Raw genomic sequence first — 19,785 nt, 5'->3', positions numbered from 1 at the left:
TTGCTATGGCACTTTTTTGAAGCTATGCATTTCAGCATGATGTTTTGCACACAAGTTTACACTCAACAAGTAAGCTTTTACCAATGCCAAAATTAAGAATAGAGCCTATAAATGCATATAATATGTAGTCTATGAGTTTGTCAACTAAAAGAAACAAGTGGAAATTACGTTAATGAGGAAAAGGAAGAAATAAATATCATAAATACTACAAAATCAAACTGATATCTCCTAGACCTTTGAGGTGTGTTGTTCTTGATTAATCTCAAAAGGTAGGAGAAAAAATGAATCAAGAGGAAGTGTGCTTAGTGGCAAACTTCATTTACTCTGTATCTCTGATGCTTTCACTTGTGAGCCACAGCTTCTTTTGGATGATAAAAACAATCTCATCTCCTTCCTGGTCTTGGTCTGCAGTTGGATCAGCTACCGCTTCCCAGTGCAACGGAGATAAATACTTCTTTACAAAGTCAATAACATGTTGTTTGTCGCGGAAGATGACAAAACCACTAGGCCTTACTATGCGATCTATCTCGAGTAACAGATCCTCACCACTGCAACCTTTCTTTTCAATGTCGGAGAATATATTCCATGCATGGAGCAAATCATAGGTCCTAGGATATGTTGAAAATGCTTCACACCTGCACTCAACAATGTGCAAGGAAGTAAGATTTCCGATGATCATCTTTGGTTCAGAGATTCTAAAGGTCTGCATGCTTCTTATGGTTACAAATTCTGAAGTTGGATTACAGTAACAACATACCAAATGTAGTCCCACAAAGTGGGGTTCTAAGGGTAGAGTTACCCCTACCTCAGAGGTAGGGAGGCAGTTTTAGATAGACCCTCGTCTCAAGGACTTATGAGCAGACTCTCTAAAAGTGTTGCCGCACCAATGTCGGATCCTCCAAAAATGCATTACTTTTGGAGGATCCGACAGCACATGTCGGCATTTTTGAAGAGTCCGAGTAACAAGTTCAATTGGCAATGCACATTTTAACCTCAGATAAATGATAGCATATAAGAAGATATTAATTTTCATCTTTGCTGTCAGTTAATAGACCAATTAAGAGAATATAACAAAGCCAATTTTGTAAAGGATGCTAGGTATTGTATTTTAGGTGAAAGATTGATTTCCACAAAGGAGACTGGAGAAATCTATACAGTACTGTGAACTAAGAAATTATCCACGTACCAGTCATGAGTTGTGCCAATCAAACCACGGTCATATACAATCTTGAGAGTGTTAGGTCCATCTTTGGGCACAACGTTCATGACCCAGACATCTTTGTCTTTCAAAGCAGCAGCAAATGATCCTAAATTGGCCTTCATGTCCATGATATTTCTCAGAGTGTCTGAAGAGATCTTTGAACTTAAAAGATTCCAGTAATGTTCAACCCTCCGCTGCCAAAGCTCCTGCATACATGCCAGGAAAAGCAAGAAGCATATTAAGCTTTCCCTTCCAATTGCACTTAGTCTCACACATGGAATGATGTGGCAGAAATTGAAAAAATAAGATTAGAAGATTACCATGTCCTTCTCAAACATTTCACTTGAATACCCAAAATCAGCAAGACGAGGAGGAGGAGTGGATAGCCTAGCTGGCCAAGGAGCCAGTCCACTTCCACCAACTTTGTGGTCATCTGATATCAGAAAATGAGAATAAGATTATAAGTTTTTGAGAAGAACTTAAGAGAACTAACTTTAGCATTGTTTACAAGCTTCAGTAAAACTGTGACTTATTTTCTTTGATAAACAACATAATTAGAACTTCTGCTCATGCATATTGTATCAGAAAACTAATGCAACAATATCAGATGTAACCATTCCATCAAAAGGCTCCAAACATAATCATAGCATATACGCACGAAAAATGCACTTACTATTTACAAGGTTGAAAAATCCAGGAAGAGATGGACGGGACATTGTTTGACTTTAACGTAACCTCATCAGTAAAAAGTTAAAAGTGTGACCATATTAGTGGTCAAAAAATTAAAACAAATGACATTAAACTTTAATTCTTATCCTTCCAAGAAAAACTACAGCTGATCGCAACCCACATGAATAGCTGCAAAAACTAAGTAGTCAATTCAGGTAACTTATGGAGCAACCATTGCAAATTTGCATCAAACGATACCTGGATGAGGATATGAGTTTCTATTTTTCCATTGTGTATACAGTCAAACTTCTCTATAACAATCATCCTCTAAATCAACATTTCACTATCACAACCATGTTTTTTCTATGAAACCCATTTTTCATGTTATGTTATATTATATGTTCTCCATAACAACATCTCGCTATAACAACCAAAAATTATAGGAACAAACGACATTGTTATGGAGAGGTATGACTGCACCTATAACCACAAGGAGGTCAAGAATAGAAATAACTTCACAATATACATGGACCATTACTGTGACATTCTTATTTTAAATCAGAAAAACGCTTCAGAAAGATTTAGAGTGATGATCACATGGAAGAGGGTCCAGCAGAAAGAAAATTTATGCGTTTGAAATAAAGATATAATCAAAGCTAAAGTTTCCCAATATGATATTTTTTTAATCACCCAAAGCTAAAGCTTCCCAAAGCTTTGGTTATGATATTCACTATGCAGTGCTTAGGTGCTTTGACAAGTGGACTTTCTTAATATACTATGCATTGTTTGAGAAAACCTTCCGGAGACTACTATGTTGGTGCTCAATTCTATCTAATTCTGAAGTTAGGTTTGCAAATACCATAATCTAGTTGCTCAGTTCACATTCTTTTTGTTATGAGTTACTATTGCTTAGTTAACCAGGCATACACTTCTGCCAATTTTACTGCTTTAGATAGGTATACTCACTGACGCTCAAGAATGAAAATAAGCAAGAGACGGAACACTTACGATCAGAATAAGGTGTTATGCATGCTTCCATATTCACACCCCAAACAGCATCAGGATCATCATTGGACCGACAAAGTGGTGGTTGAGTACCAGCTGGTCTTTCCATGTAACAGTCATTGTTTAGAGGCTTGACCCAAATCACAGTTTGGTTCTTTTTCTCTGCTATTTTCCAGCACATGCGTTCAACAAGTGTGCTCATCTCTTTCCATATTCTGAGATCCTCTTCATCCTGAGCATATGCTTCGGGAGATGAATAGGCAAAATAGCCTCCAGGCCTAAGCACTCTATCTAGCTCAAGAAGAAGGATGCCATCCCTCTGAAGCCAATCGATCCTACAACGGGAACAGTGAGCAAATTCAAATGATCTGCTTGGATAGGGAAGCCTTTTTGTTCCAAGAACACCAAGATATGCAGGAATTCCTCTCTCTAAGGCAAATTGGATCTGATTCTGATGCACATCATTCGGCGCCAATGACATTGCTATGATATCCGAGGATAGAAGATAACCACCAAAGCTAGCCACACCACAACCAACGTCAAAAACTGTGCGTATCTTTCCTCCATTGTTCAAGTTATTGTTTGGAAATTTCAGCATCTGCAATCATGATTAAAAGTAAAACAACTTTCAGAAGTGTGAACATCTTAAGAGTTGATGATTTAACTATAAGGCTGTTACATATTTCTTTTTATTGACAGCTCTGCAATATTTCAAGAGATAAGAGTCCTCACATTTGCAATTAGAGCAATGTACTTATCAGCTCCATAGTGAAAGTGAGTGCCTCCGCCAGGAAAAATTATCTTTTCGCCCTTAACAACCATCCAGTTTTGGTCGGATTTCTCATGTGCAAGGTGAGTATGTGGTATGTTCGCCTTCCAAACTTCATCTCTGCTTCTTGGCCACTTAATCGGTACCTACAACAGCATCCAAGGGGGAAAACAAAAAAGATGTGTCTCATCAGAAAAAAAAATTTGAATAACATTGGAAGCTAGAGCATATTCTTGACTTATATTTAATACTGATATAGCTTATGCACCTTGTATCCAGCTGGAGGAGGAATCAAGCAATTAAAACGTCTTTCAGGCAATGGGCAATGTCTTTCATAGTGCTCCATTAATGTTAGATCCAGCTTCAATCTCATTTGGTATATGAGATGTCTGTCCAGACAGGGAATTAACTCCGAATGTCGATCATCACAAACCTTTCAAGAGAAGAAAAAGGGTAGCACAAAGGTTAAAAAGTCAACAAGACAACCAAAATGCGGCAAGTGTTTTCCCTTTCCTCCATTTAGCCACACAGTCACACGGGTTAGTTAAGTGAGTGATTGTAACATCACATCTAGAAGCAAAACAAAAAAGAACAAGAAGAAAGGAAAAATAATACTCACTGGGAAGCTCTTAGAAACGATGCCATCTTCACCATCTTCCAGCCCAAACTTCTCATCTTGCTTGATGCTAAGATCAGAGTCATCATCTCCACCCAAATATGAGGATCCCAGTTTCCTCAACGATCGGCTTCCGTATTCTAAAGCAGATTCACCATTGCTCTTAGAGCCAAAATAAAAATACAGGACAACAACAAAGACTGCAACAACAGCTACAGAAGTCAACAAGCGCTTCTTCTGCGCTCCATCTGATCTCCCTCGCATCATTTGTGTAGTTTTAGAATCTTCAGAAAATCTTCAGCTTCACCCTTCCCTTCAGTTCATAGAAGTCATTGCTTAGGTGGACCAGTTAGCTCCAAGATCCCAAACTTAACAGATTGCACAAATTAGATTCTGAAGGAACAGGGATTTCTTTTATTGGTGAAATAACCTGTGAAATCACGTGCACAAACCACAAGATCAACTCAAGTAGTGTGGAAAGGGGCAAATAAAAAAGAAAAAGAGAAAGAAAGAAAAGCCACAGAGATATTTCAAAAAAGAATCCAAAAAATAAAAAAGCTATATAAAAAGGCCAACCGCTGTAGCTATTGCAGTATGCACTAATCTTGCCTGTTGGCCACACGGGCTATATTTCTTTGAAAAGAACATGTAAATTATAGTGATATATTTCTTATACAATTTCATGATCTCAGAAACAATCTTTGAAGTGATATTGAACTCCACGAAAGTTTCCAAGCTCGGATATGGTTCTATGACAGTGAGTCTGACTCGGATACTCCTTGAAATTAGACGATAGATTTGTCTACTTTTCTAGCCAGTTAGAGAATGAGATGGAAGCAACAACAATTCACTAACTTCATAATATTTCATGACTTATTTAACATGCAACTCTCCAATGTTTTCAAGTATATGTAGGCCACATAGGCTATCTAATAAGCCAAGAGCAAATTATCGATGATAAGAAAGATCAAACCAGCACTTATCTTTAAAGGATTACTATAGAACAGTCCACCCCCCACCCCCACCCCAAAGTTATAGGTATTAAATCACACTCGCAATGTACTAAGCGATGCATTCAGAAGGAAAATGGAACTGGAAGAAGAAAACAATGTCAAGTGGAATTTCAGAAATAGAGTTGTCTGCAGTGTCTTCCACTGCATCACATTCGATTTTGTGTTCAATGACCAAAAAAAAAAAGTCCAGATGCTATGTACTATATAAAAAATGCAAATTCACAATGGAACTTCCCATATCGTCATCTGAGAAGTACACCAACTATGAACAAGATCCCCAAGTATAAAAGCATTTGGACTAATTGTGAAAATCAATGAAATTCAACTTTTATGCTTACAGATCAAAACAATAATGCCCTTATACTGATGGACCTAATCAACTACATACGTGGAAGAGCAGAACCCAAATACAGCACAGCACATAAAAATAATCTTTTTCATAAAAATAATAACCAAATAAAGAATACAGCATTTCAAGAAATTAAACAGTAACCAGCAGCAATAACAACTATAAGAATAATTAAACTTGCCGCAAAACAGATCTGGAATGATGCAATTAAGAAGACAAGATTACTAATACAAATAAACAAGTCTAGGCATTAGCATTAATAGGTAGAACAACAAAAGCAGATAACAGATATTATCCTAGCTGGGAATTAAAAGAACAGAAATAAAAGGTCAAAGGATAAGCAAAAATCCAATATGATCCATTATACAAGCCATGATTACTAATACAAATCAACAAGATTAAGCATTAACATTAACAACAAAAGTAAAGAACAGACTTTGGCCTAGCTGGAGATAATTAACCCGCACAAAGGCAAAATGGGTAAGCCAGATTCAAAATTAAGAAAAACCCATGATTGTTAATACAGATCAACAAGATTAAGCACTAGCATTAATGGGTCCAAAACATTAGAGCAAAAGATTAGAACTTTGCCTAGCTGAGGATGATTAACAAGCACAAAAGGCCAAATAGGTAAGCCAGATTTGTTAATACAAATCAACAAGATTAAGCACTAGAATTAAAGGGTCCAAAACATTAGAGCAAAAGATTAGAACTTTGCCTAGCTGAGGATGATTAACAAGCACAAAAGGCCAAATGGGTAAGCCAGATTCAATATTAAAAAAAAACCCATGATTGTTAATACAGATCAATAAGATTAAGCACTAGCATTAATGGGTCAAAAACATTAGAGTAAAAGATTAGAACTTTGCCTGGCTGAGGATGATTAACAAGCACAAAATGCCAAATGGGTAAGCCAGATTCAATATTAAGAAAATCCCATGATTATTAATACAAATCAACAAGATTAAGCACCATCATTAAAGGGTCAAAAACATTACAGCAAAAAATTAGAACTTTGCCTAGCTGAGGATAATTAACAAGCACAAAAGGCCAAATGGGTAAGCCAGATTCAAATTAACAAAAACCCATGATTGTTAATACAAATCAACAAGATTAAGCACTATCACTAAGGGATCAAAAACATTAGAGAAAAAGATTAGAACTTTGCCTAGCTAAGGATGATTAACAAGCAAAAAAAAGGCCAAATGCATAAGCCAGATTCAATATTAAGAAAAACACATGATTGTTAATACAAATCATCAAGATTAAGCACTATCATTAAAGGGTCAAAAACATTAGAGCAAAAAGATTAGAACTTTGCCTAGCTGAGGATAACTAACAAGCATAAAAGGCCAAATGGGTAAGCCAGATTCAATATTAAGAAAAACCCATGACTGTTAATACAAATCATCAAGATTAAGCACTATCATTAAAGGGTCAAAAACATTAGAGCAAAAGATTAGAACTTTGCCTAGCTAAGGATGATTAACAAGCAAAAAAAGGCCAAATGGGTAAGCCAGATTCAATATTAAGAAAAACACATGATTGTTAATACAAACCATCAAGATTAAGCACTATCATTAAAGGGTCAAAAACATTAGAGCAAAAAGATTAGAACTTTGCCTAGGTGAAAACGATTAAGAAGCAGAAAAGGCCAAAATGGGTAAGCAAAAAAATGAATCAGATCCAGAGAAACAAGAAAGAATCTTACAGGATTCAAGCAGGGATAAGTGCAGATCTGAAATTTGGGAAATGGGAAGTGTTTGAAATTGGGAATAGTGGGACGTGTCAAGAAAAACAAGAAAATAGCGAAGTGTATGATTGGGAAAGAGGAGAGTGGAAGAGCTCTGTATAAAAAGAAAAATGTATTATTGGATACAGTTGGGAGGAATGACTGGAGAGAGTGTGGGGGGGGGGGGTGCCGACAAGGTGGAGTGGGGTGGGGTATTGGATCTCAGTTTCTGTGAAAGTTGAAAATTTTGGGATGTTTTTTGCCATTTTGGGAAAAGAGAGGGGATGGAAGTGAAAGGTACAAACTTTCATGTTGATAAGTGTAAAAATCAGGAAAAAATGACCAAAATGTTCTACTTCTAGAAAATAAAAAAAGTAATTAATGATACTTAATTATATAAACAAGGGTAATTTTGAAAAAATAAGATAAATTCTTCTTAAAATTCTAATTTTTAAAATGTCGTTTATTTTGAAACAAAATAAAAAAATTAAAACACCACTTATTTTAGAACAAATGGAGTATTATGTTGCAGTGTAAATTCAAAATAATCTCTCAAGTATAAACTGAATAAGTTCGATCATTTAAGTTTGCTAAAATTAATATTTTTAGTCTCTATTAAATATTTACCGGACTCTGCCAATTAGATTTGACAGAAATTATGAAAACAAATTAGCTGGAATTCATATTTAGAGGTAGACCCTTGTGGTCGGACCCTTCCCCAGACCCTACGTATAGGTAAAATTTTAGTGTAGAGGTAAAATTTGTAATATTTTGCTATTTTTGATTTATTTATACAGTCAATAAAACATTTGGATGTAATTTCTGCTTCTTTTTTTTAATCTTTTGGTCTCAAGTGTAGTTTCTTATGTTGCATATTTTAGGATTTGATGAGATTTTCATGGTATATATGATTAAATTATTAATTTTTATTATTTCTGTTAAATCTAACAAACGTAAATCGTTAAATATTTGACGAAGAAAATGTAATTTTTATTGCTAACTTAAAAAATCAAAATTGTTTATAAAATTTGCGTACCAAAAAGTTACATAATTTCATAAGTGTAATTTATGGTGAGTAAAGTAGGTGCAGACTTTTTCTTCACTCTTTTCTTAGTTACTGATTTATTGATCATTAATTTTTTATTTTTTTTTACAAATAGCGAAAATTTGAGTTATTGTTACAACTTTGATTAAACAAAATCTACCAATTTAAAAAATTTAAAGCATGTGTGCAAGTTCATAAATATAATCCTTGAAAAGTATCTGGAAATTTGTGTTGTGCAGCTTGTGCGTTCTTTTTTTTGGTAAAAAATAATAATTATTGGACTAGTGTATTATATATAGAAAAGTTTTTGTTAATGACAAACTTGAAAGAGTTCTTTTTTTGGAGATTATTATTTGAAGATTGTTCATCTTTACGGCTCGAGGCTATTAGAAAGGATATATATATATATATATATATATATATATATATATATATATATACTCCTTTGGATAAAATTTTTTATATGGTTAGTAAAGAAATAAAAATAATTAAAAAATTGTTGAGATTTTGAACTCGTGACGTTAATTAATAATTAGAAAATTGAAATTCCTTCAGTAGAGGGAATGGGATCTGTGCCCATGGCCATGTGCTCTTGATTCAATAAATTTTAACATTTCTTATATTATTACTACAATAATAATTTATTAGGTGTAAGTGATATTCTTACCTATAAGTTGCAGCGGTTTTTAATTAGTGTGTGATTTAAAATCAATGATTCAATTAGATGAGTATAAAAATAAAAAAGTGATGGTGCAGGCTTAGTTTACATTTTTTACTATGCCAAGGACAGATTAAAATCACAAAAACTAGCTACCTATAAACTTTGATGGACATAAATATTCGATCGCTTAGCTTGAGAAGGTAATCGTGGATTGTGGATTTATGATAGTGGACTGTGTGGAACGTAACTTAGTTTGAGGGAGAATTTGTTGTTGTTAAATAAAGGCACACATTGACAATTGAAAAAATCGAAAAGCTATATATAAGCTAAGGTGTAATGATACTCTTAATGACATGAGACACTTTCGAGGAATAAAAATTTGGCCAAAAACAAATAATAATAGATTATATTAAGAATATCTTTACAGTGTTTTAGCGATCCATAATTTATGGTGAGCTCTAAGTCATATCTTTTTCGTTATTTTGAGTTTCCACTTGATTGATGTCTGAGTGCATCATCTAATATTAATTCTATATCATAAAACTTTGATCAAAACCTGTAACATATATACTGTTAAAGTTTTATAATGTATTAAGGACACATATTATACAAACAATGTAAAAAAAGATATATGTATATAAAAAAAAGAATTAGAGTCAACAATTTATTTATTTATGCAGTTTATTAGTAATATTCGGTGTTTATATCAAAATCATGAATATATATTCATTATTTAATCATGATTACATAATATGCATTATTACTTTTTTTAATTAACAACATAATATTTAATTTAATTTAAATAGTATGTACAAACAAATATATACCATAGTAGTATTATTGTCACTATATTTTGAAGTTAGACACATATATACTTTTTTCAATTAGAAAATCATTAGTTTCATTATGATAGGGAAAGATATATAAAGTTGAAAGTGATATCAAAGAAAATATAATTTTATGTGCCGACAGATCTAGATATACTATAAATTTACATAAAAATTAATTATAGATTAAAATATACACAACATCGATTTTTAGTGTTTCAATATTTAGTATTCATATTAAGTTTGGATTTTTGTCCGTTTTAGAGGGGTGGGGCTCCCAATAATTAATTTTTATTTATTTTCAGAAGCTTGAACTTGAAATTTTTAATTAAAAATGAAGAAATTGCAATGTATCGTTATATCACAACTCATGTTGGTATTGATAACCCATAAAAGTGAGTAAACAATTATAGAAATTGTTTAAATTGTAGAGAACATGTAAAAAGAAATTATTGTTTGGAATCATTTCATTTTAATACATCTTTGTAACTTTCACAAACTTAAACTTTGATTTGATATTTTGTTTATCAAACCAACTCTTCAGTCGTCTGATATATACTAAAAATAAGAGTATAAATTTTATTTATTAGTCAAAATTCAAATGAATATAAGTTTTCTTCAGATGTGAGATTTAAAATTTAAAAAATAAAATATGTTATCTGCTATAATATATGACAATGTCGTTATAATGTAGATATTATTTAAAGTAATTGTATATATTACGTAAATATAAATATAATTATTTTAAACTTTATGTTAATTAATGACTACAAGTTGCATGTGGACCAACGAAAGCTGTCAATTTCTGATCAATTACGTCGGTGGCATATTTTGGGCTGGATCTACTATATTGGGCTATTCCTAAAGTCCAATATAAAAGATTTTATGAGCCCATTTAGATGTCCAACAACTTAAGGGCCCAAACTGAATATTTACGAGGACGGGCTCAATGGACAAAGGCCCATGGACCGATTTAACTTCGTTCACTACATTCGCATGTGATGGATTCCTAAGATTGGTCCAAGTGATCAAGCCGATGTCATAATTGGTTATAGAATGTTCTCGTGTCCAAGTGGTTCTTATCATAGAAAAAAAAGGGGTCATGGCTTAAGTCGATGATGTTCATTGCACTACTCACAAGGTGTGTTGTCTCGAGTTTTTAAGGAAGAAACATTAATCGGTCACTAGAGCAAGTTTCTACTTTTAAATGGGCTTGTTGGATTTGCAGTGTGAGATTTTGGGCTATAGTAGTTTTGGGCCTTACAATCTGGGTCCGTGAACACTTGTTCTAAGTAATCCTATGCAAAATGAAAATTGTTTCTATAATTATCAGGAAATACGAATTCAGGATTTGATTTATAGATTCGAATTCTACTTAGCTACAATTTTACAATCTAGTGAGTTACTACGTATTTTTTTTTTAATGTTTATGGATAGTAGATTTCACAATGCATATATGGAGTCTTAATCAAATATATTAGATTCGGCTGATCTGTATCTTTTTTACTATGTTTATCGTAGAAAATATTCTTTAGAACTTGTTTATTCTAAATCTAACGTTATATTCACGCAACCTCAAAATCCAATATCGGAAAACAAATGCTTGTTTTTCTCTATAATTTGTAATTTCTAGGTATTATGTTTATCTTGCTAATTCTTGTTTGATGATTTTTTTGTTGTTGAAGAAATTCATTATTTTCCTTTATGAGTTGAAGTTTCATCATCTATTCAACTATATGCATTTTAATATATAGATGGTGATCGATAATTCAGATAGAAAAATGAACGACTGGTGCAAAAAATTAAGGGCAAATTACACCCAGTGGCCATTCGACAAAAATAATTACCAAAAAATGGTCATTCGCTGTATAGGCATGTATAGTCGGTGTATATTCATGTATAGTCAAGCTATATTCAGTTTTTGAGTGTATCATAATGTATATTCAGTGTATAAATCATGTATAAGTAATCTATATTGTATAGTCAGTATATAGTCACTGTATATTTCTTATGATTTTGGCTATTTTTTATGTAAATAAAATATGACTATATTTATTGTAAACTAATTAGTTTATTGTATATATTTGAAATTGTCTCCAAAATTAATAGTTCAAATATATTTTTAATTACTATATCAAAACAAATTGAAACGACAACTTTTATACTTTGAGACAAGTATGTTTTAGAAAAGTTGTTTGGCAACCAAAAGTGCCAACAAATCTTGTGGATATATAGTGTTCTTTAAATTGATTACAAGATAAGATCGACATGTTATTTTGGTGGATTTTAATGTGGTATTTGACAGTTCAATCTTAGTAATCAGCACTTAATTTAAAGTTGGTTAATTTTATTCGATTTGTTTGTGCTAATACATGAATATAATTATGAGCACCTTTTTTTATGGAACAACATCGCAACTGGGAAGAACTTTATAGAGGAGACAACTTGTTTTAGTTTCAGTTATATACTAGGATATTTTTTTAATAATGACGTCGTTTGTTATAAATAAATGTCTGAAGTCAGATTTTGTCAAGGTCATAACTTGAGTTAAAAATGTATTAAGTTGGCTTTGGCAAGCCAATATATATTTGAAGTCTTGCCAAGGCTACTACTTCAGTAAAAGAATATTCGAAGTAAGGCTTGACAAATTACACGAAACTTTAGACAAAAATGTCCAACGTTTAAATCTCACAAAGCCACACTTCAGACAAAGATATTCGAAGTTTGTCAAACTTTAGACGCGAATTTTCGTTACTTTAATTTAGTCGCACATGTCTGAAGTTGTGAAGTGGATCTAATTGCATTTTTTTAAACTCCGAGTACAATTTAAATGACGCCTCCAAAATCAAATATTTGTGCCTACATTTTGATGTATTAAATATATGTTGATTGTACTAAAACACATTTTAATTTTGTAATATTAAACAATATTATATGAAAAGTTAGAATTAAAAAATTATCAGAAAAGAAAAAAATATTATTTTTAAAAAAATAAGTCAATCAAATTGAAACGGAGGAATATAAATTATGATCTTACCCAACTACTGTCTTGTTTTGGGTTTTCAGAATGTATAGAAATATTAAGATAGTGGCTCCTATATGCTACCTTTCCATTTTTAGGATGTGAAAAAGTTATTAATGGGTTTTCAGAATGTATATAAATATTAAGATAGTGGCTCCTATATGATACCTTTCCATTTTTAGGATGTGAAAAAGTTATTAAAAAAATAAATAGTAGATTTAGTAAACATTATTTTGAAAAACTCATCCAATCCAACGCAACGTTATAATTATTTGACATCCATAATATTAGGAAGCTACTTATTAAATTAACCTTTTTTAATAGGAGGGTGTAAGCTTTCAAAAAGATTCTTTTTGGTTTTCGAACTGATTATTATTTTATTTTTTCTATTTAAAAAAGAATAACTTAACTGATGAAGAAGAAAAATAATTTTTTCATTCAAGTTTTACACCTTTAAGCACAAAAAATAGTTGCTCTTATATTCAACAGAAAAATAATTGATCAAAATTTATTAAATCTAACTCACAATGATCATTTATCAAAAAGTTAGTTATAAATGCCACTTCGAATAGGTTATTTATCGAAAATAATCTCTTTATCTTGCAAAAATAAAAATAAAATTTGTGTATATTTTACCTTCTTCAAATTCTACTTATGAAATTATATTAAACATATTATTGTTTGTTGTTGTATTTGGAACAATTTAAAGAGGAGCTTTGATAAGGTGTGAACTTTTCATAAATAAATATAAAATATAAAATGTTTATTATTAAAAAAAATATATTTTTAAATATATAATTATATTATTCTTTTTGTAGTAAATTAAAAAGAAAATATGACTTGTAAAATAAGACAGAAAGGGGAAGTGTACAAGAAGGTAAAACAAAATTATTTGAGTGACATATGTGAAGAAAATTTACTCTTAAAATAACCGGAGAAACTAGAGAATTTTGAAAGGGATTAAGTGAGTTATTTCGATTAAATTTCAGGTTTTAATTTATTTATATATAATTCAAGGTACTAGATATAATTGTTATTTCTTATACTAAAATGTTAATATAACCTGTCTCATATATAAAGTGAAACAAGCTATTCCAATTATAATCTCAAGTTTAATCTCAAAAATATAATTTCAAAATATCTCGATTTTAAACCAAACGTAGCATTGAAAATGACAAGGACGTAGCTATAAGGGTCGTTTGGTGTCGTGGATAAGACAAAATAATCTTAGGATAAATTTTTAACACCTTTTAATAGCTTATTTGGTTTAAAAGTGTGGATAATTTATCCCAAGATTAATAATTATGACTGAGATAAGTTATTTCTACTTGTGGGTGGAATATTAATCCCGAAATAAAAATATAAAATAACAAAAATACCCCTTAAACCGTCTTTTATACATTGCTTTTATATACATTTATATTAAAATAATTTTTAATATCATTTATAACAACATTCACAATCTTCACTGCTTTTTATTTCATGATTATACATTTTTTTATTAAAAAATTATACTATATAAATATATTTTTTATTTATGAATATATTATACATTGAATTTATTTAATACATCCTTATGTTTATTTATATTTTGATTTCTCTTAAAATGTTCACTGCACTATTAAATTACATATTTTTAATTAAATAGTCTTGTAATCACTTGAAAAATTGTATATTATATATCAATTAAAATAAAGATAATTTTAATATGTTACAATATATGAGTGATATGTGCTTAAATGAAGTGACATCAACGATAAAATCTTTTTTACTTTAACAAACTTAAAATGAAAGATTTATTTTTAATCTAAATAATATGAATGTTTTATATTTAAAAACACACGTCATAATTATGAAAATGCACACAAAAAATTAATTAAGTTAAATAAGATGAAAAAAATTATTTTTAAGAGTGAATAACTAAAGCTTGCAAAAAAAGTGTAAAAAACTAAATGAAATGAAGGGTATTTTTATAAACGAACAACTTATTCTTAGAAATTATGCTATGCATATTATTTGAATACAACAAACCAAACAGCCAATAAAAAATCACCTCAGCATAATTTATCCATCGTAACTAATTCCAGCATAACTTATTACATCATAACTAATCTCATCATAACTTGTATTCAAACCAAACGACCTCTAAGTTTCAAACTTTAACTACTAAACAATCAATTAATAAATGATGTCACTATTAATTTTACTTTTTTATAGCTAAAACGATCTTAGAAACCCAACCTTCGAAGGTTAATTTTTGAAAAAAATTATATTTTTTTTAAAACATAACTCACCCAAAGATTGATTTTCTTAGCTCCAAAAATAATATTAAAAAAAATGCAAATCGACCTCTATAGGTCAATTTCTTTAAAAATTGCAAAAATCGATATTTGAAGTTTGATTTTATTTTGCAAAAACTAAATTTGAAGAGTATGAAAATAATAATATAGAGTCTTAAACCGACTAGCATTACTAATTTAGAGGTAGAAATATATCCTATCATGGTAAAGATGAAGGTTCAATCCTTAGATGATGCATTTTATATTTGTGTACTTTTAAAAAATTGATCTCTGAGATTTAAAAAAATCAACACTCGGAAGTCGACTTCTTATTTTTATTTTTCCAAAAATAAATCAATCAGGACTTTATCGATCTCTGATTTGAGATGAGTTTTCAGAGTTAATTTTTGGCTTGATTTAGTAATGTGTATAGTAACAACATTTTCTTCTTGAATTGCATTTTACCTGTGTAACATGTATTATATCAAGGACATACTAAATATTTTGAAATCTTTAAGTACATTATTAGTACAAGTTAAAACCAGAAATTAAAGAGTGATTTAGACCAAAAAACAAGACTGCAAAATTATGCTTTTTCCTTCTCGAGCCAACAACTTGTACTAATAAACTCTTTGAATGTACCATAAAAAAAAACTATGAAAATCCCCCCACCCCCCTTTTAAAGTAGGTTTTGCACTTTCTCCAATGGTGATTAATTACCAAAATCCACAATTAACAAAAGTTTAAAACTAGAAACAAGAAAACTTACTACTCTCTCTGATCCATATTAAATACTCAATATTGTTAGGGTATGATACACCAACTTAAAAGAAAAATAATTAAGGACAAAACTTAAAGGTTTTTTTTTACTATCACCTTTTTGATTATTTCTAAAAAAAAATTCTAAAAAAATGTAAAGTAGTTAATAAACTCATTAAAAAGAAGGATAAATATGGAAAAAAGTTTCACAATTCTCTTGAATTTTAAAAAATTTCACTTATTTTGAACTATGAAAAAAGTCCTTACAATTCACTTAATATTGACTAGTGAGAGTGCTGACTAATTAAGTTCCAGGATTAATTACTACAACAATAATAATATTAATATATTCAATGTAATTTCACAAATATGGTCCGAAGAGGGGTGGATGTACGTAACCTTATCCCTACCTTATGAAGGTACATAGATTGTTTTCGATAAACCGTCGACTGAAGTAAAAACATATCAAAACAATTATGAAAAGGAAATACATTAGAGAAAAAAACAATAGTAACAATAAATAAAATAACACAATATCCTAAGCAAATTAGGAAATAACTGATTATATTAAAAATGTAGCCTTGGAAAATAGGAGCATAATAATAGAAAGAAGGAAATAGATGATGTCCGACTATCTATAGTATCTACTAAACTTCTATCCTGATCATCGACCTCCATTACTCCTTATATAGGATTATATATTCATTAAGCTGCAGGTAGGGGTGACAAACGGACAGATCGAGTCGGATATGGTTTGATCAGAAATAAATCAGATGAAAATGGATAAAATATCCAACCCAATCCATATTTGATATCGATAAAAATGGGGTAAACCCAATAAATAGTATGAATATTCCTCTTCTTCTTTTTCTTCTTCTTCTTCTTCTTCTTCTTCTTATTATTATTATTATTATTATTGTTGTTGTTGTTGTTGTTGTTGTTGTTGTTGTTGTATAAAAAAACAAGTACTTCCATATCACAATTTGTTATTCTTATTCTTTTTTCCTTTTAAATCTGTTTGGTATGAAGATAGTTTCATGTTTTCCTTAAAAAAAAAATTCTAAAAAAATGAGTGATCCTGAGTTAAGGTGCGTGTGGGGTCAAAATTTAGATCTTAGATCTCGAATCATGGTTAGAAGTCGGAGCGAGAGTTGGATCCCAGGTTTGAATCTGATCGTATGGTGAGATTTTAGGAAAGTTTTTAAAAATAATATCTTTCTTATTTTTAAGGAAAGTTTTGGATCCCCCTCCCCCGTCCTCCACCCCTCCTTGTTTTATGCATGAAAGTTATTTTTTTAAAAATTGCGGAAAATAAATGCGTTTGATTTTTTTTTTTCAAAACATATAAGTCAATTAAATATGAGAAAATTAAAAATATTTTTCAAATATAATTTTCTTCATACCAAACATAATATTTTTCAAATATATTTTTCTTCATACCAACCATGCATTCTTACCTAGTTTAAGGAGAGTTCAATTGATGGATATCCGATCACCGTATTTTATAATGAATAATTAATATGAGTGGTAATTGTTATGTCGAAAAAAGACGATTTCAAATTAATTTCAACTTTTTAGAGAAAAAATTAACTTTAGAAAAGAAGAGTCGCCACTTAATTTTTTAAAGAAATTAAGAAAACTTAATTTAAAAGACCCTAACAGATTTAAGTCTTAAAAATTCAGAGAACAAGGTACGAGTTTCTTATTTCCACTTTGAGAAGGTGTTAAGCATTCAAAATGGCCGCTAACGGGCGGTTATCCGACGATTTAAAATTTTTTTTGACTAACTTTTGAAAATATTAATTTAAAAAGAAACGAAAACTTTAGAATTATTTTTTTGAAAATAATATACATGTGTATAAAAAAGTAAAAAGTTTATCAAATGACTAAGTAAATGTAGAAAATTATTTAAAGAATAATTAACATGAATTGGTTTATCTTTAGAGAAATCTAATTAAGTTAAAATAAATTAAAATTAATAACTAAACAAGCATAAATAACATAAATAATAAATTATTATAACCCGAATCAATATAAATAAATAATAAATAACATAAAAAAATATTGTCCGACATTTAACTTCTGTAAGACTGGACTATATTTTGAGCTTTTTGACCCAATTCTGTTTTATATATCACAGCTGTATATACATCGTATTTCAGTGTATACATCCACCAGTTTTCTTGTATATCAGATATACATGAACTGTATATCAGTCGATTTGTGTTCCAACACCTGTAAAGACACTTAGTAAATGTGTTAATAATAATAGTAATACAAAAATAAAATCCATCTTATGAACAGGGAGTCCTTGGAAATCGACGGTAATTTCTTCATCGGTCAATTTGAACTTGTAATATATAATATGTAATGTAAACTTAAACTTTAATTTTCATCTTTTAAAATGGAGATGTCTCGAAAATCGACGGAGAAATTTTTTCATTGGTCAATTTTAACTTACAAAAATATAATATATATTCACGATTGATTTAAATAAAAATTCTAAATGGTAAATAATTCCCTAAATACAAAGCAATAACCAAAGTGGGTCAACCCAAAATTAATCATAGCAATAAAATATACATATGCCATTAATGGTAGGACAACAAAAATAATAATAATTTAAAACCCTTTAATAAATAATCTAACAATATTGAAAGTAATAGCAGTAAGTATAAAAACATTAATAACAAACAATGATATAATAAACGCGTATCAAATAAAATATCATATATGTGAAATATAAATTAATTAATAATTTTACCACTACATATATCACTTTACATAAAACAAAACAAAACTAATGTTCTATAACTCGACAATTTATTAGAAAAAGAAGAAAATCTAAAATCAGTTTATTAGCAAAAGTTCTAACTAAATGAAAACATAAAGTAGTCCGTTCAAACAATATAACATATATAAACTTAAACTAAATTTTTATTTTATAAAATGGGGAGGCCTCAAAAATCGACGGAGAAATTTTTTCATTGGCCATGGGACCTGCAAACAATTTAAAAAGGAAACAAACAAAATTAAGGTAAAAGAATAACATTAAAGACGTCCAAATTAACTAAAAATGACTCAAACAAGAATTGTAAAAATGCACTTTTCACTAAAAAAATAAAATAAAAATTAAAAGTATTAATTTTACAAAGTCAGGACAAAATTAGATGACAAAAGCTGTCTCTTTAGATAACGGTGGTTTGATTGAAAGTTTCACATTATGTTGAATCCTTGTTGACGTGACCCTTACTTGTGATTGAATTGAGAACGCACCTTCTTGAATATTCTCGAAAAAACTAAGATAAAATTCTTTAGTAAAAAAATAAATTAAAGAAAAGATAGCATCTTCCGTAATACCATTTGTAGCGACCTGGGAACGACTCCAGTAGCCCCGGGAGCGCTTCAAAGGGTTTTAGAAGCTTTTTATTAGTGATCCAATAGAATTTAGGCTATTTTGTCAATTTTTCATGTGTGTTAGCTACAGATTTTTTAGTTGCCGGTGGTTTGGGTTGAATTTTCTTGGATTCTTCCATATTAGCGTTCGTATCAACCTGGAGAACGACTCCAGTAACTCTGACGTCGATTTAGAAGGATTTAAAAATATTTTATTGTCGACACAACAGAAATTAAGTGATTTTGCTAGTTTTTCATTTGTTACCCCACTGATTTTTTAGGTGTCGGAGGTACGGTTCAAATTTTTTGGATTCTTCCCTATTAGCGTCTGTAACGACCTGGGGAACGACTTCAGTATCTCCGGCGGCGATTTAGAAGGGTTTAGGAGCATTTTATTATCGACGCAACAGAAATTAAGTGATATTAGTAGTTTTTCATTTGT

General features: G+C 30.3%; 1 protein-coding gene across 1 annotated transcript; it reads right to left on the bottom strand.

Annotated features, from left to right (window-relative positions):
- LOC129883140 (probable methyltransferase PMT3) lies at window positions 1-7,486 on the bottom strand. Its single transcript, XM_055957732.1, has 8 exons — window positions 7,334-7,486; window positions 4,264-4,690; window positions 3,913-4,077; window positions 3,608-3,790; window positions 2,879-3,473; window positions 1,522-1,634; window positions 1,187-1,407; window positions 1-635 (listed from the first exon to the last, which is right to left on the bottom strand). Exons 2-8 carry the CDS (start codon window positions 4,525-4,527, stop codon window positions 320-322), a joined length of 1,857 nt encoding a protein of 618 aa, XP_055813707.1. The 5' UTR covers window positions 4,528-4,690; window positions 7,334-7,486; the 3' UTR covers window positions 1-319.
- Between the last annotated feature and the right edge of the window lie 12,299 nt (window positions 7,487-19,785).

Source organism: Solanum dulcamara, chromosome 3 (assembly GCF_947179165.1).
Source record: "Solanum dulcamara chromosome 3, daSolDulc1.2, whole genome shotgun sequence".
Taxonomy (NCBI): domain Eukaryota; kingdom Viridiplantae; phylum Streptophyta; class Magnoliopsida; order Solanales; family Solanaceae; genus Solanum; species Solanum dulcamara.
The sequence above is the reverse complement of the archived record's forward strand: the minus strand, read 5'-3'. Positions and strand labels throughout refer to the sequence as shown.

What these genes read in the sequence shown, in the direction of transcription:
- LOC129883140 (XM_055957732.1), bottom strand. Translation starts at nt 4,527, where the DNA reads ATGATGCGAGGGAGATCAGATGGAGCGCAGAAGAAGCGCTTGTTGACT. An exon ending in TCGTTTCTAAGAGCTTCCCA is followed by an intron (nt 4,078 to 4,263) that starts GTGAGTATTATT and finishes TTCTCTTGAAAG; the next exon opens with GTTTGTGATGATCGACATTC. An exon ending in ACATTGCTCTAATTGCAAAT is followed by an intron (nt 3,474 to 3,607) that starts GTGAGGACTCTT and finishes TCATGATTGCAG; the next exon opens with ATGCTGAAATTTCCAAACAA.